Source organism: Canis lupus, chromosome 1 (genome assembly GCF_048164855.1).
Source record: "Canis lupus baileyi chromosome 1, mCanLup2.hap1, whole genome shotgun sequence".
NCBI classification, from domain to species: Eukaryota; Metazoa; Chordata; class Mammalia; order Carnivora; family Canidae; genus Canis; species Canis lupus.
Genome location: NC_132838.1, coordinates 70,099,659 through 70,117,342, shown reverse-complemented (window position 1 = coordinate 70,117,342; position 17,684 = coordinate 70,099,659). Strand labels below are relative to the sequence as shown.

Here is a 17,684-nt window from a genome sequence, read left to right as displayed (position 1 = left end):
TTATCTCCCATTACTCCCTTTTTGGGGACGTGGGTGTGCAAATGGAACGTCTCGTGGGTCTGGTGGGTGTGTGTTGCTCTGCCTCCTGAAACCTCGGCTTTTGCGTACTGCCTTTTCCCTCTTCTTCACCTCTGTGTTTATAGCCCCCTGTGTCCGGCTGTGTGTGCGTGCGTGTGCATCGTGTATTAAAGGTGCTGGAGGAAGATGGGATTGTACGTGGTAACACCCCCCCCCCCCCCCCGGAGCAGGTGCTGTCTTCGCGTGGACCTGTTGCGTGCAGCTATCTCATAGGCCCTTGGTTAGTCATCTTTGGACCAGTTGGACCAGGTAGCCAGTTACTTCTAGGGCAGCAGGTTCATAGGACTTTGTTTTCCCTTGGAGGGACTTCCTTTTTATTTTCTGTCGTTTGTGAATTTTCCAAGACCATCTGTATCTTATTTATCATTGTTTTCACGATGTCTTCCCAGAGGAACCAATACACGTCAGATGCTGGGTCAGTACGTGTTGAGCTTCTTAGCCTAGCAAGCCCTGGCAGTCCTGCGAGAGGGGAGCGGCAGGACTGGCAGTCATAGCGTACGGCTTGTCCATTATGGACAGCTTACTTTTTCACCTTACCATATTCTCCAGTAGCTTTTGCAGAGAAATCGGCTCTGTTGGACTCTATAAACATCCGAATGGAAAAGTAAGTTCTTCTGAAAATGCTCTTTCTCTGCCTTAACAGAGGTAATTTCCTTTAAGATTCATTTCAGATGCCACAGTCTTGGTGGAGCTGTGGTTTCTCTCAGACCCTGTTACTCCTCTGTTCTTGGTGTTGCCATAGCACTTTGTACGTGCATCTTTCAGTCCGTGTCCCACGGTATTGTTGCTTTTTTGTCTTCCAGCCAGACTTTGAGTTCATTGAGGGTGGAGATGCTGAATAGAAGCATAAGTAATAACTGCGTGCAGTTAAGATCTAATCAAGCATTTAAAGTATCTGTGCCTGGAGAGGGGAAGGAGAGAATAGCAGAGAAGCAAGGTCTGAGCATCTTCAAAGCCTCTAGAAGGTCCTCTGGTGTTGGCTGTGGGCTCGTGAAAGAGCAGCCCCCAACGGGACTCGGCGGGCTGATGGAGGCACTTGCTTTGGCACCTTGACGTGTCCTGTCTCGGGTTAATTTGACCCTCCCAGTGAGCTGTGAGAGACTTGGGATTTCCTTGGACAGTTAGGGAGACTAAGTGGTTTGCCTGTCGTCGCACTTGTCTAGTAGGAAAGTGCCTACAGGAAGCTGAACGAGGCAGGGCCTGGCTCTGACCCCAGCCCCTGCGTGGATGCCCCTGTGCTGCCCAGCGCAGCAATGCCTCATCGTGGTGCTGAGCTTTCTGCAGATTTTTCTCTCAATCCTTTAGGGGAATTCTGTCCATGAGAGCATGTTTCCATTTTTGAAACAGATACCAGTGAGAAAGTATGATTTATTAATAAAATTTTACTATAACCAGTGTTGAATACGTGTTTTCTTTGAACTGAAGTATGTGTTCACGGACGTGGGTTGTCTTAAACATCCTTTTTACTCTAACTTCAAATAGTGTTATCACCAAATAGTAGGACTCTCCTTTTGAGTCTGTTGCATTTCTTCCTGATGTCTACAGCTAGGTGGTTTCACTCATTTGAAAGTAGTGGTCACATACAGCCAGACCTTTTTAGAAATGATAAGTTTGGGAGCTTTATCTGATTAAAGGTCAACTTCTTATGTTAGCTTCTGTTGAGTTTTTAGTGTCTTTCTAAATAAGATGATAATCTCTGCTGTATAGGAGATAAACTGTCCCCTGCAAGTCATTTATACCTCATTGTAAATGCATCGGTATGATGTCCAAGTAGATGGATGCGGCGGGGGCTGTAGTTGATGGCTCACTTTGTTATCTCAGAAAAGGAAAGTTGCTAATTACAAAGTGGGTGCTGACGTCATAGCTATGGTCCTTCACTAGGAGCTGAGTAGGTTAGTGTCACCTCATTAAAAATAGGAATGTTGCATATAGTACACCATAGTACTTTTTTTCAGTTGATTCAGTCAGTATTTTTTGACCACTTATTTTGATGGGCGGTTTTCTACCCACTAGACATTCAGAAGTGAATAATGTTGAAATTAATGCAGAGAATTCACTACTTCTATCTTGAATTATTGATTATCTCCAGGATATTCTTTGGGGCATCTGGGTGGCACAGTCAGTTGAGCATCCTACTCCTGATTTCTGCTCAGGTCATGATCTCTGGGTCATGAGAAGGAGCCCTGTGTCAGGGGCTCTGTGCTGAGCTGGGGGTCCCCTCTGCCCCTGTCTCTGCACCCCTCCCTCACCCCGATATGGGCACCCGCTCACTCTCCTAAAAAAAAAAAAATGCTGCTATTTGCAACCATATATCTTCACATCAACTCCAGGTTCCTATAAAAAAAAGAGACCATAGATTTTACTGTACATTTAAGAAAGCCAGCTGTTATGTTTTGAGTTCCCTTCTCCTCATAAAGTTAATTTAAAATACCTCTGAATTCAAAGTTTTAATTATATAGGTTAATAATTGCATGCAGACCAAATAATGAAATACAGAACCTTCCATTTTAAAAGCTTAAGCCAAAATCTTGTGTAAGTGCACTTAGTCCCTCTTCGTGTTCGAGACTCTCCAGACCCTCACGGCGGGCACCCACATTAAGTAAGCACGAGGCCCCGCACGCTGTCCTAGGCTCTCCATGTGTAGCGGCCTGTCCAGCACCCACCGCACCCTGTGGAGGATGCTGTTACCCCCCATTTCACAGGTGTGCAAATTAAGGCAAATGGAAGGAAAGTGTATTGTCCTTGGTCATGTAATTTGTCAATAATGGGAATGTACGTAGAACTTTGGTGTTTGGGATCCAGAATCCAATACTCTTCCTTACTACTGTAGAATTAGGTACTTTCTTTTTTTTTTTTTTTTTTTTTTTAAAGATATTTATTTATTTGAGAGAGAGCGGGAGTGGGGGGTAGGAGTGGGAGAGGCACTCCCTGCGCAGGGAGCCCAAGGCTTGGCTGGGTCCCAGGACCGCGGGGTCACCACCCGAGCTGAGCGAAGGCTGACACTTAGCCACCAGGTGCCCCTATTTCACGTACTTTGAATATGCAGACCTATAAACACCTGTCTATTTTAAGTGTCCCTAATTTATGAATCTGCAGTGATAATAGTGAAGGTGCAGTGCTTGTCATGTTGAAATGATGTCACTTCTTCCTTCTTCCTCTCTTTGGTGTGATTCCTTTCCTCCTCTTTTTTTTTTTTTTTTTTTAAAGAAACATTACTACTAAAGGTTTGCCAGTGGAAGTTCCAGATTCTCCTTTGCACGTCTTTCAGACACGAGTTTTCCACCTCTGCTCCCACCAAGGGGAGGAGGAAAAGGTTCGGGGAGCGAAACCAGTGCTTGAACTGAGTTTCTCTGAGACTGTCTCAGGATCCCGTGTCGGGGTCCTACTGATTCGACCCTGAGATGTCCTTGATGCCTCGTTGGGTTGTTCGGGATGCGCCCGTGGGAGACGTTCACTTCCACGCGGGGAAGGTGACGGAGTGTCCCTGTGGTGGCGGGAGGGCATCGTTCTGAGGATGCCGACGTCCGAGGGGGACCCGGGGCGGCTCACCTCCACGCGGGGAAGGGGCCTGCCCGGGGCCGCGCATCCTGAGTGGACACCAGTCCCCGCTTGACGCCTTGCCGCTGGTTGACAACGAATTTTTCTGGGGCTGTCAAAGGCCTTTACATCTCGCTTGAGAGCAATTTCTTAAATTAAAATACAAAATACAGCGAATTGTTTAAGGCAGAAGGTACGTTACATCCTCGGGGGCAGTTGACCTTACTCTACGAGTTCCATCACCTTGTATCCTGAACTCTTGTTCTGAAGATGGAGTGTCCCGTCGTTCTCAAGAAGAAGCTTTGCCTGAATTGAAAAAAAATTATTTTTTTCTAGTCTCCAAGAATCAAACCTGAGAACCGATGGGATACATCGTGTTAGGATAAGTGAAGAGCAGGCCCGGGGGAGCACGCGGCTTGTGGAGAGGACGTCAGCCGCCCTGAGGAGCCGGCGGAGGCGATCGGACGTATTTTTGTACCATCTTAAAAATAAACGAACCCTTAGCGTCCTACTTTTGGAGTCCTTTTTATATTTTATAGAGTAGGAAGTAAAGCAGAGAGCGTTTAATCACGCTTTCGTTTTAGAATTTAAGCTTTGTGTCTGTGGCAGGGGAGGAGGATTCTAAAGTGAAAAAGTTGTTAATCACTCTTGTATTATAAAAGATTGGGAAACAAATCTATTATGCTAAATAATGTTATCTGATGTGAAGTCCTTTATTTACCATATTCACGGAATCTTTAGTGCTGGAAAAGTAAGGATACCATTTCTTTTTTCCCTCAGAAACGTGCTAAGGGACAAGTGTTATTTGACAAAGTGTGTGAACATCTCAATCTCCTAGAGAAGGACTACTTTGGACTTTTATTTCAGGAAAGCCCTGAGCAGAAAGTAAGTGAAATGATTTCAACTTTATTTGTATCTCTTAGAAAAATACTTTATTTTTTTCCTTAAGCAGTATAAAATTTACCCTTAAAATAATTTGACATATTTTATATTTATTGTTGAAATTAGGTAAGTATTAAAAACCTATGTAGAGAGAATCACCTAAAAGTTTCCGCCATTGTGTGTGTATGTTTTCCCACTAGTACCGTATGCAGACAGAAGGGATGTCTGATTCTGTGTTAATTATTAGAGACTGAAAGAACGGATTTAAAAATTTCTATGTTGAATTTTTTAGCTCTTGAATCCACCTGTATGCTAGGAATTGAGAGACACCTAACTCTGGGAAACGAACAAGGGGTGGTGGAAAGGGAAGTGGTTGGGGTAACTGAGGGGGACACTTGGCAGGATGAGGACTGGGTGAAAAAATAAAATAATTTAAAAAAATAATTAAAAAAAGAGTAAGTATTGATAAATGCTACATGGATAAATCTTGAAAACATGCTAAGTAAAAGAACCCAGACACCAATAACCATATTTATATGATTATTTATTTGAAATATCCAGAGTGGACAAATCAATGGAAACAGGGAGTAGATTAGTAGTGGCAAGGGGCTGAGAGAGGTGTTGGGGGAAAGGAGGGACTAACAGATCATGGATAGGAGGGTTCTTTTTGAAGTGGTGAAACATTCTAAAATGCAAGGAAGAAAGCATATTGGAAGCAATGTGCACTTGTCTGGGGGCTTGGGAGAGCGCTTGCCTTGCTGGACAGATTGGTGGCTGTGTGGGGTGATGTGTTCCTTGCCCTGTTGTCGGGTTACGGGGAGGCAGGAAAGGAGGTGGGGCCCAGCCTGGCGCAGGCGGCAGATTGACCGGCCGGCACCCGGTGCAAATCCGCCTGGCATCAAGTGTGTTGAGATTGTTCTGCCCCAGGAATTTCCCAAGACACTAAGCAGGAGCCTCGGAGGCTCTGATGCCTACTGCTAATTCCAGGGACTGGCAGGGCTTCTCAGTCTCCTATATAAATCACGGGGGGGCAACAGTAATCCAATCTGGCAATTAGCTAGGTAACCAGCAGCCTTCTGTCGGGGTCAGTTTGGGCATTTCTAACAAAGTGCCATAGTCGGAGTTCTTCATAAATAACACGGGAAGGCTGAGAAGGCCAAGATTAAGATGCCAACAGGTTCAGCGTCTGGGGAGGGCCCACTTTCTGGCCCTCGTAGATAATGCGTTCTGTGTCCTCACAAACAGAAGGGCAGGGAGCTCTCCAAGGCTTCTCCATACGTGTACAGCTCCCACTCATGAGGGATCTGCCTCCATGACCTCATCACCTCCCAGAGGCCCCCAAATATTGGCACACTGGGGATTGGGTCTCAACATATGAATGGGGTGGGGGGACACACATACAGTCAGTCTCTAGCACTTTCCTCCTTGTTAAGAAAGGGCCATTCCTCTTCTGCACTTTGAATAATGGGATGTGACTGGCGGAGAAGGCTGAGTGGAGGAGTGAAGAGTAAAGGTTTGATTCTGTTGCATCCCGGAGCAAAGCCCTCTTAAGTCTGTTAGCTTGTGGCTGTGGACAGCCTCGCCGAGATGTTCTTTCTGGGGATGCCTGAGCCCCTAGTCACGGTGAAGGAAGTGGCCTTGCTGTTTCTAACCTGTACGTCACAGTCAACAGAAGAAAACAGTCAGTGGATGAACATAGGCGGGAAAGTTTATTTGCCCACATGCTGTCATTGTTTATATGTCTTGGTAATGAAATACGGGGTATTAAGGGTGATAATTACATATAAATTTAGTTTTCTCAGTTTGCTTAGTTTTAAAGCCTTGATGCCTAATTTGTGGTTTAATTCCACATTTAAACGAAAGACAATTAAATTGCATGTCTGCCTGCAGAATAATATGGTAGTATTCTCCATTAGAATTCTGTTTAGAATGCGTTTCTCAGACGTAGTAACGTATCAGATATTTGACTAAATAAACGACGTGCTTTTTTTAGACTTGACATTAAGGGTGGTTTTGATAATATTTCCAACCATATGCCCTTCTGCTAGTCCTAAAAGCTATTAAAAAGAAAGTGGTGGGAATTTGGCTATCATTAGCCACTTTTTCTGCAATTACATATGGGAGAGTCATAAGAGCACTAAAGCTTTGTGAAAGAAGGAAGCCATCTAGTATGTTGTAAAACATGTAGAAAAATACGTTCTGTTAGTAGAAACAGGATATGCTACATAAAGACATCTGGTATTTCTGCAACCCTAGATTTACATGAGAAAGAGTGGTATATAGATAGTGGGATCCACCTAGTTTTTATTTTTATGACTTCCAGTATATGTGTCTAATCCATATCTTTGACCTGAATCTCAGACTCCTCTTTAACTGCCTCCTGGACACTGCACTCAGTGGTCTCAGAGCAAACCGGCATCTTCCCCTTAAACCTCATCCGTCTCCTGTAGAGTGGGTCCTTCCACTCCTTCCACATGCTTCCATTGCTTATCAGTCAAAAAGGTCTGTTCTTCGTCTACCTACTAACATCCCTCTCCTAGTTCTCTTGGTCCACGGTTTGGACTTAGGTTTGACCTCTGTCCTCTCTTGCTTTGACAATATTGTCATCCTCCCACGTGGATGAACCGTCTGGTCCCGGCCCCCATGGTCACACACCACGCTGCTGCTAGACTAAGATCTCAGGAGCGCCTGTTTGATCTTGGCACTCCCTGGTTTAGCACCATTGAGTGGATCCAGCCTGACCCTCTTGGGGTGGTTGACAAGGCTCTATTTCTCTTATTTCATTTCTCAGTAACCTCCTACATAGAGTCTGGGTTCAATCCACACCAAAGTTCTCTCCTCATAAGAGCTTTGTTGGTCCATACCATAGCTGCTGCTTGAATATACTATTCTTTACATTTGGCGTGTCCTCTTCCCCCCTCCTTTTTTTTTTTTTTTTTTTTTTTGGTATTTGATGCCTACTTAAGATATCCTACTTTTTTGGTATTTGATGCCTACTTAAGTATTCTACTCTAGGAGATTTAGCTTGACTGCTCTCCACCACCCTGTCTCCTGCTCCCACTCAAGGAGAGTTGACAGTTTCTTCCATCTGTTATCTATCTAGAAATTTAGCACAAACCTTATTTGTGTCCATCATTTTTCCCCGTTCCTTTAGGAACTTGAGGGTAGAGATCATACATTTTTGTCTGTGTAACCTCAATCTAGTTAAACATTATCAAATATTTATTAAATACTGCCTTTGTGCCATCTCACACCCATTAGGATGGCCATTAGCAGAAATACACAATAAGAAATGTTAGCAAGGATACCAAGATATTGGGACCCTTGTGCATTGGTAGTGGTAATGTTAAATGATGGAGCTCTTGCAGAAAACAGTATAAGCACTCAAAACAGGAAAATATTCAAAAAATTATAAATAGAACTATATGATCCAGCAGTCCCACTTCTGGGTATATATTCAAAAGAACTGAGAGCAGGATCTTTAGGAGATGGTTGCACCCCTGTGTTCATTGCAGCATTATTCATGGTAGCCAAGAAATGGAAGTAGCCCAGTGTCCACTGATGAATGAATTAGATAAACAAAGCGTGGTATATACAAAATGTGGTGAATGAAATATCATTGAGCCTTAGGAAGTCTATCACATGCTCTAAAATGGTTGAACCTAGAGGACATTAAGTGAAATAAGCCACAAAAAGCCAAGCACTGTGATCCACTTATATGAGGTATCCATAGTCACGCTCGTGGAAATGGAAAGTAGAACCATGTCTGCCGGCAGGGGCAGGGGGTGCCTGCTGTTCTGTGGGTATAGAGTTTCAATTTTGCAAGATGAAAGAGTTTCAGAATCTCTTGCACAACAATGTGAATAAGGTTAGCATTGCTGAACTGTGTACTAAAAAATAGTGATGACGGTAAGCCCCTAGTCAAGTAAAGAATTTAAGATTGGCTGAGGAAGGAGGAAGAATCAGTGTGATGATTGGGTGTGAGGGATGACATAACACTAGTAAGGCCTGGGAGGCTGGCTGGAGGTGCCTTTTAGTGAGTTGGGGAGGGCCCAGTTAGGGGGATGGCAGAGTATATCATGCGTGTCATTTTTCAAGACATGTTGACTTTAGGTCAGATAACAACTTTTAGAAGAATAACTAAATTAATTTTATATGTGCTTTAAAGAATGGGCATCTATCTGGCTCAGTTAAGCGTTTTGGCTCATGAGATGGAGCCCCACGTCAGGCTCTGCACTGGGCGTGGAGCCTACTTAAGATTTTCTCTCTTCCTCTTCCTCTCTGTGTATCCCTCTTTCTTAAAAAAAAAAAAAAAAAAAAAAAAAAAAAGTGGCTGCTAGCACTCCAGGTGGACTCTGTCTCGATACAGAGTGCTGTAGGGTGGTTTTATTTCTAGATGGGAATATCCTATTTATATTGAGGCTTCTAGTTAGACATGCTTATTTATAACTTCATTTTAAAAGATTCCAAAGTGGCTTTTATCATAAAAAAAATATATATCCTGAATAGAGGCTCCAGGGCAGCTCATTTAGTTAAACATCTGACTCTTGATCTCAAGTTAGGGCTTGATCTCAGGGTCGTGAGTCTGTGAGTCCCGTGTTGGGCTCTGTACTGGGCATGGAGCCTACTTAAAAAAACAGCCAAATAAAATAGACCTAACTATTAATAGCTAATCATTCTGGGATTCTCACAATGCACCAGCACTATTGCAGCACTTCACACGTCGCCTCGTCTTGTCTTCAGAACAGCCCTGAAACGTTGGTATTATTAACCGCACTTTATAAATACAGAAAATTGAGGTATAGAGAGGTTAAATGATTCACCCAAGGCCACCGAGGCAGTAAACATGGAAGGTAAGATTCAAAACCAAGTAAACTAGGAAGGAAAAAAATAGAAAACTCAGCAGTTCTTAGCTTTGTCAGGCAAGGTATGAAAATGGGTACAGTGTTCATGGGTGTTCTGACTGGAAGGATGGAAGAAGGTCATCTTGCCGTAGAAGGACTTTCCATCTTACCAGATTCTGAAAGACATCCTGTAGGACTTCATAAATGGGTTGTGGGGAGGATATTCTGGGCTGTGTCCCCAGTAGCAGTTTTCTAGTTGATGTTTCTGTGTGTCAGTGAATTTAAGGGATGACCTGACCTGCCACTAGTGACTGTGAGATTCCATGCTGGTGCTTCTCTAAAAAACTTGCTCCCTTGTTTTAAAAAGGTTTATTTTGGAGCGAGAGCATGCATAAGTGAGAGGGACAGAGGGAGAGAGAATCTCAGGCAGACTCTGAGCTCAGTGAGGAGCCTGACATGGGGCTTTTGATCTCACAAACCTGAGATGACGACCTGAGCTGAAACCCAGGAGTCCGACATCTAACGGACTGTGCCACCCAGGCACCCCAGGGGCTGTTTCCTTCTTGCCAGATCACCTGGGAGATGAATTTCCAAGTAGGAAACCTGTTTTTCTCCTACTCAGTCTTACTTACCGCTCATGAGACCCATGCACCCACATGTGCACTCACCCACCCAACCAGGCTCACTGAATATGCCGTGATTCCACTCTTCTCAGTTTAGGAATAGCCCTGCTGCTGTTTGTGTAGGGGATGTTCAAGGCTGTTATGTTACAGGCTGTGTAAGTAGGTGGGAGATGACCCATCCCTCACACATTTTGGGACAGAAAATAGATTGACTTTTTGGTCAGTGTCTTAGTCCATTTGGGTTGCTAGAACAACATATCAGACTGGATGGGTTATCAGAATAAATCACCTTTTTGAAGGCTGGGAAGTTCAGGATCAGGGCTCCAGCAAATTTGGTATCTGGTGAGGCTCTGCTTCCTGGTTCACGGACCGTGACTTCTCGCAGTGTCCTCATGTGGTGGAAAGGACAGCGGAGTTCTCTGGAGCCTCTTCTGTGGGGAGTGCTGATCCCGATCATGACCATTCCACTCTCATGACCCAGTTACCCACCTCTTCATAGCATCACATTGGAATTAAGATTTCCATGTAGGGGTTGTAGGGAGACACAAACCTTCTGACCATGGCAGTGAGGCTAATATTACCCACGTATGTGGGCTCTAGTAATCTGAGTTCAGTGACACAACTTAATGTACCCTATCAGCTGGACATCTATTGTTTTATTAGCTGACAAGGGCTTGAAATGTTTATATTGTTGTATATATAGGCCAATCTATAAATTTTAGAAATGATAGAAGCAGTTTGATATTAACATTCTATCGTAGAAATTGAGACTTATGACCAATAATCTGGATGTGGGCAGGAAGGGGACGTTCTGTGCAGAAGAAAGGAATAGCTCCAGTGTGAAGAGTGGTGGTGTGTAAGGAATTCCAAGCTGTTTGACGGGCTGAAGGACGTGGGCTCCAGGGTCTGTGCAGGAGGGACCTGCGAGCAATGGGCAAGGTGGGTGGAGGAGTGAGAACTCGTCTTGAAGCTGTGTTTTCTCAGCAGGCACAGGGTTTTATCTGACGTCATGGGTTACTTTAGGGTGGCTCTGTGGAGAATGCTGGTGATCATGGGAAGCTAAGCAAAGAACGGTTTTTGGAAGGCTGTGTGTCTCACGCTAAGGCATCTAGACTTTTATCCTGACATAAAGGGTTTTTAGAATGTGCCACGGTCAGATTTTCATGTCAGAAATAGGGCCCTGTTTGTGGTGTGGAGGGAGATCGTCGGGGACGGAGGTGAGAGGCAGGAAGGTCCGGTGTCCGGTCCAGAGGTGATGGAAACTAAGGCGGCGACATAAGAAGTGAGGACAGGAGACAGATGCTGAGTAGGGAGTGTCTGTAGAGGACCGTGTAGCCCATCATCTCTGGGGTGTGAGGGTGATGGCGGGCTTGGGAGCTGGAGCTCGGTGGAGACCTGTTCACAGGGTCCATGGGGAAGCAGTGTAGTTTGGAGTTGTGGGCAGACATGAGATCTCGTTTCCATTGTGCTAAGTGGGAAATGCTTAGAGGCTGTTGGGTACGTTGTGTTTGGGGATTGGGGAAGGTTAGCACACAGAATGTGAGTGGGATGAGGCGCCCCATGGCTCAGCCAGGTGAGTGTCTGCCTTTGGCTCAGGTCATGATCCTGGAGTCCTGGGGTGAGCCCTGAGTCTCTCTCTCTCTCTCTGCCCGCCCCACCATGGCTTATCCTCTCTCTCAAATGAATCTTAAAATATGAGAGTGAGTATAGACTATTTAAAGAAAGCTGGCTGTGAGGAGGAGGACAGGTGGGAGAACGATACAAGAATGTAGACCAGCATGGTCCCCCAGAGCCTTTCGTGATGGATGACGGATGTTCTAGACTGCTCCATCCAGCATGGCAGCTGCTCACCACAGATGGCTGTCAATCTGTTGAAATGTGGCTGCTGTGACTGTGGAAGTCAAGTGACATTTTACTCTAGTGTATGAGTTGAACCTGAAGCAGTCTCTCATGAACCTGAAGCACGTAGGACAGGGCAGCACATGCAGTAGGGACCTGGAGGGTTGGTCGACTTGCTTGGATGGAAGGACTCCGACTGTGGTTGTGGGAATGCCCGAGGAGGAGGAAAGGGATGATGATGGAAGGCTCCAGAGTCCAGAAGAGGACGAGCCTGGAATGAAGCAGGCGGCTCATCCCTCGTCTGCAGGAGTGAGTTCAGGAGTGGGGCTGCTCGGAGTCCGTCTTCATCAAGTGCCACCTCAAAGCTCTGAGGAATCGAGGGTAGACCCCTCTGCCAAGAGTAACGGGAGGGGGATGTGCAGGGGGCCCCGGGACGCAGACAGCTAAGGACAAATATGTGGATCGCCGTTGAGCCAGTCCAGCCGAGGCCGGAGATCATACAGTTATGATGGCCACGGAATATGTTGGTGGTACCATCGGCTCCCTGGGGAGAAGACTGGGGAAATGGGGTGTCATGGGGGGTTCCCAGGTGGCTGTGCTCCTGGTGGTTACGGTAAGATGGACAGAAGATCTAGAAAACCAGAGCTGCTCCTAGGATGGTAATCCAGCTGATTACTCATGGGGACACGGGAGGGAACATAAACTGAAATGGACTAATAGTTCGGGAGGAAATAGCTGGGGCCGAGGGGTGAAGGTCCAAAGAAGGCCTTGAAGAGCTGCTGCGGTGAGAATAAATGGGTAGAAAATTTAAAAGGAGAGGGAGGGTGTTGTATCTGAGAATGGGATGAAGTCTGCAGAGGTGGAAACTGATGGCAGGGCCTCGGCTCAGTGTGCAAAGGATGGCCAGAGTCCCCAGCAGGCTCAGGTCCTTGAGGCAGAGAATTGGGATGAAGTTCAATGTGGAGGGATTCAACACAGGATCCTCGCTGACAGAAAAACAGAAAAACCTGTTAAATCAGGAACTCCTAATTCCTTATTTTACTTTGTAGTTTCTCTTGTGAAATGGGAGATGAGAAGGCCCATGTGGTTAGGCACATGTGGTTAGGCACATGCTTTGTTATCCAGGCTTTAACCCTAGAACACTGGGGTGTCCTTCTGAAATCCTGACTTTTCAGAAAATGAGGGCTCACATGTCACTGGCAGTGTATTTTTCACATATAATCTGATTTGCTTTCATAACTTTTGTATCTTTTTTTATTCCTTCTCGCTGATGTAAAAAAAAAAAAATCAGTCCTCAAGACATGTAGGCAAAAGAACTCCTATTTTTTCTAATCTAGATTTGAATGGTGTCCTAATTTTTCCAAAGAATAATATTACCATTGTATCGACTTTGGTTCATCAGTCTTACTGCGTTTGAAATCCATGCAGTTTCAACAATAGGACACTATAGGGTAAAGGAATTTAAGCCGCTTCCCTTTTCCTGCTGAATATTACCTGGATTTATAGAAATTTCAGTGACTCATTTCAACGTAATATAAATTGAAGGTGAGATAAAGCCATAGTTATTTGTATGAAAATTTTCCATAGAGAGAAAATGTAAACTTTCCTTCGATTTTAGTGTAGTGCTGTGTCTCATAGTTGAGGTCTTGAGTTGGAAGCCTTTCAGTTTGCTCTACATATGAAAATGTATCGTTATTCGTGTCAGAACTTCTTAATGTCTCTTGAGGAGTTTTATGTAAACTTTACTGTGGAAAATGCCGTTAAAAATATGTGGAATCGAGCAACATGTTACTCGTTTATATATGGAATTTCAAGTCCATATAGTTCTTGTATTTATGTCTAGCTGGAACCATCATTAAGGGTTTGGACTCTCTTTAAAGGGAAAAATATTGTCTTGAATTTTTGATGTTAATAGAGTTTGGCGCCTGGCCCCAGAGATTAAATGTTCCTTTGCTTCAAGCCATATTGAAAGAGGAGCTTGTTAGAAGTGCCGTTGATATCGACAGCTAACTTTATGAAAACTGATTAAAATGTTTGTCTGATAGTCCGACCATTTCCCTCCAGAAACTGGAACTAAAAACACAAATATTAAATCCTTTGTCACATATAAAGTATTCTTTAATGAAATTCTGTATTCAGTCCAGTGGCAGCTTCTAATACCAGAGGCGGAAATTAGAATCCCGCCCTCCCAGACGCGTAGTGAACGTGTCACCGTAACCTAGAAAGCCTGTCCCTTTTCTGCCAACGCCAGCACGAGGGCAGCGCTCCATTAGGCCTAATTGCGGCCAAGGTTTGGAGGGATCTGCTTCAGCACGGTGAATTCTGAAGGGAACTCGCAGCTTTTAGGCAAGTTTATACTTTTAACATTTGGTAATACAGGGTCGGATGGATCTAATGTCTCTCACCCGGCCAGATGGACAAACGTGAGCAAGGGAGGCACAGCTGAGCATTTTGGAAAACCTCTAACTCTGGGCTCCTAGCATCCAGGCTGAAAGGGAAGCAGGTGAGATGGGTGTTTTGGGGGAGCAAGGAACAAGGCAGATATGGTGAGAGTTTCCTGGGCCAGTGTCAAGGTCCACTCTTCTCGGTGGCCCGCAGCCTAGGCAGCCACACTCTCGGCCACTAGTAGGCTGCTGCTGTGGCTCCTCGGTCAGCTGGAAGTGGTTAGCACCTTGGTGGAGGAGAGGCCGCGGGACTTGGCATTATTGGGTACAGCTGTTCAGTGCGGTGGGCAGAGTCCAAAGAAGGGAAACGTGGAGGGCAGGGATTGCTAGGGCTCCTGCAGGAGCCAGGGAAGCCTGGGCATCTACCTGGCAAGCCAGGTAAAGGTCTTGAAAAGTGTCTTTCAACCTTCATCTTTCGGGAAAAGACCTTAAAAGTCTTAAAAGCAGTCTACAGCTGTACTACGCAAAGGATGGTCGGGGGCCCCCAGCATTGGTCCCACCTAGGAGCTTGTTAGGAAGGAAGACTCCGGATCCTTACTTACTGAGTTGATGTCCGTGTTTTGACCAGATCTTCGGGTGACTCCAACCTTCTCAGGGTTTGAGAAGCACTCACGTAGGGGATCAGATGTTCTTGTGAGGTGACAGCATTGTAGAAGTTTGGAGCATTACAGGAGCCAAGGCAGCGGGGACCCCGCGTGGCTCATGCTTCTGGACGTGTGCCCGCAGCCATAGGCACTTAGGGGGAGGGAGACCATTCCCACCGTGCGCAGATGTTTAGACCATCAGCCTCTGATGTTTCTCCCAACACCAGCATTTGTAATCAGGGCTTCCATCTTTTTCTAGATGTTTTTGTTGTTAGAGGATAATTGAAAATCCTCTTTCTTTAACCCTTTTTAAATGTGGTAGAGAAGACTTGGTAAACCAAGAGTGCTTTGCCCTCAGGTTGGTGTAGTGATCAGGAGTGGGGTGAGGACAGAAGGACTTCAGTGCAACAAGAAATATGCGTACAGATATTTGCTTTGCTCCTTGGATTTCTGTAACCTTCTAAGACAGGTTTTTGTTTTGTTTTGAACCTTTTTTGCTGTCATGTATTCCTTTGGCAGCCTAGTGAATTCTGTAGGCTGCTGAGTTCTCAGAATAGGGTTTTAACTGTATAATAAAGTTATACACGGGCTTATAAGGGAAGCCAGTAAATAACATTTCCAAAATATTCATTAAATTTGGGATGATCACCAGCATCTAATCCCTACGGTGATTTCAAAATATTGGTTAGCCTAAGAGATACTTTAAGGTCTGCATCAACCGTAATGGGATAGGGAACTGTTTTTGATTCCCACGAGTGACAAAGCTAACGGTACTGCTCATATTAACCAGAATTTTTTCTCCTATGTTCATAACTGGTGGTTAATGCTAAATTTCAGTTAGAGATTAGTGAAAGTAAAGATGTATCATCTTCCCCCACCAACTGATTCAAGTCTTCCAGTTTCATGTTCTAAGGTGATTTAATAACACTGGACTCTAGGACCCCATTTTAATTTACTTCTGTTGCAACCTGTGATAGGATTCCCTTGCAATTTTTATTTATTCCTTGGTTCACCTGATGTTCATTCAGAAAATAAGTACATGATGAGTTCATACTTTGGGTACAGAGTGGGGGTAAAAAGGGGAAGGTGAGGAGGATACCAAATTGAGTGAATGAATGTCCCTGCCCCTAAGCGTAGCTGCCAAAATACTTTTAATTTCTAAGGAGCCAAGATAAATTTTGTTGAATTCTGATCTGGATTTTAGTTCTTTTTAGTTTTGCATTGTTGCCTGTACCTTAAAGTCTGGGAAGCACTGAGGAAAATCCCCATCTTGCCCGATTATGAGTTGCCTGGGACTGTCAAAGTAGAGACCCTCAGGCCACCTCCCTGGAGGCTGTTTCAAGTGGGCCATGGGTAAATCTGTCTTTTTTAGCAGGTAATACATTACTGTGCACATGAAAGCATAGGGACTAGTTATCAGTGATTATTCTCATGAGAGGGGATTGTGCTGCTCATGTTCCTTTGCTTCCAGCAGGATTCTTCATTACAGTGGGACAGCTTCAAGGGCGGGCATTATCCAGACAGTTGTCTCTAAGGACAAGGGGTCTGATTTTTTTATTCCATGTGGCCCATGAGTATAGAGTGAATGATTTGGTGACTTTTTTGTGGGTAGAAATGTTCATATAAAGATTAACTTCTCTAATACAGGTAGCCTATCACCTTTGAAAGTAATATAACTATGTGAGAAGGGATATATACCCAAAGGTGATAGGCCGATGTATCATCTTTTAGAGGTGCTGGGTGAGGTACTTGGCGTTTGCACTTACTCTCCAGGAAGCATTTGAACGAATGGTTGAAAAGAGCTACCCTGTGAGGTCGTGTTGGTCCTCATGTAGACCCGAGCCTCCAGGGAGCCCGAGGGGAGCCCCAGTTCATTGAGTTGGTGGAAGCCAAGCTGGACTCCATGTAGCATCCATCCCAAAGTCCGTGTGTGGGGTAGCCAAGTCTTTGAAAGAATTGGAATTTTGCACCGTAATCTCACGTGGGGTGCATGCGTGTGTGTGTACACATGTGGGTCCTGCACGGGCATGCGTATGCCACGCGCATTTATGTCCTCAGATTTTTTTTCCCCTCCTTTTGTGTCTGCTTCTTAATCCATCCAGCACTTTCCAAGTGTCAAAACCAGGAAGTCTATTTTTATTTGTTAAATATTTGTTATGTATTTGTTACATATATGTTATTAGTTTGTGGCTGATAATGCAGATAATAGATAGTAGATAATAGATAATAGAGTTGTATTTCCTTTAGAAGTCACATTGTCATTTTTATGTCATTTTTATGTCATCATGTCATCTTACTTATGAATCTATGACCCCAGATGATAAAATTACATCCCACTCGGGATGTTAGTAGTCTGATTATTCTAATAATAGCTACTTAATAGCTAATTAACTAATAAATAAAATACCTAATTTTCAAATAAAAGCAACTCTAATAGAAATACTAGGACTTGTATTTTAGGATGACCAGAGGCCATAGGCGATGTCGGTCCCTCCGAGGCCTCGGCATGGTCAGCGCCGCAGAGCGTGTGTGGGGTCTGTGAACACCCCGAGGTGGTGCTGGGGCACCCTTGTCGTCTGGGCGGAGGCCAGGGGTGGGGGTCGGGGGCGGGAGGGCCCCGAGTGACCGGAACGCGGGTCCCCCTCAGGGTCGCAGGGGAAACTTGGTGGTTATAAAGCGGCTTAGAGGGGACCCTGGATTACGGGCCTGGGGCTGTGCAGGGTCCGTTTTGGCGCAGAGCTCTTTCAATACGTACAGGACAGCCCTGTATTCGCTTGGGACTTTCTCAGCATCTTTTCTCTAGCTTACTTTGTCATGAGCACGTGGTGTACAACGCACAGAATGTGTAAAATA

At 44.9% G+C, this 17,684-nt stretch overlaps 1 protein-coding gene across 25 annotated transcripts in view; it reads left to right on the top strand.

The window, feature by feature from the left end:
- Positions 1-17,684, top strand: part of EPB41L2 (erythrocyte membrane protein band 4.1 like 2) — a 193,570-nt gene that overhangs the window by 117,430 nt on the left and 58,456 nt on the right. For all 25 annotated transcript variants that reach the window (XR_012034572.1, XM_072833937.1, XM_072833939.1 and 22 more), the window contains one exon: positions 4,396-4,500. Coding sequence is in view for 24 of the 25 variants with exons in the window: in XM_072833937.1 (XP_072690038.1) it covers positions 4,396-4,500 (105 nt within the window). In the remaining variant the exon portion in view is untranslated. The remainder of the gene's footprint in view (positions 1-4,395; positions 4,501-17,684) is intronic.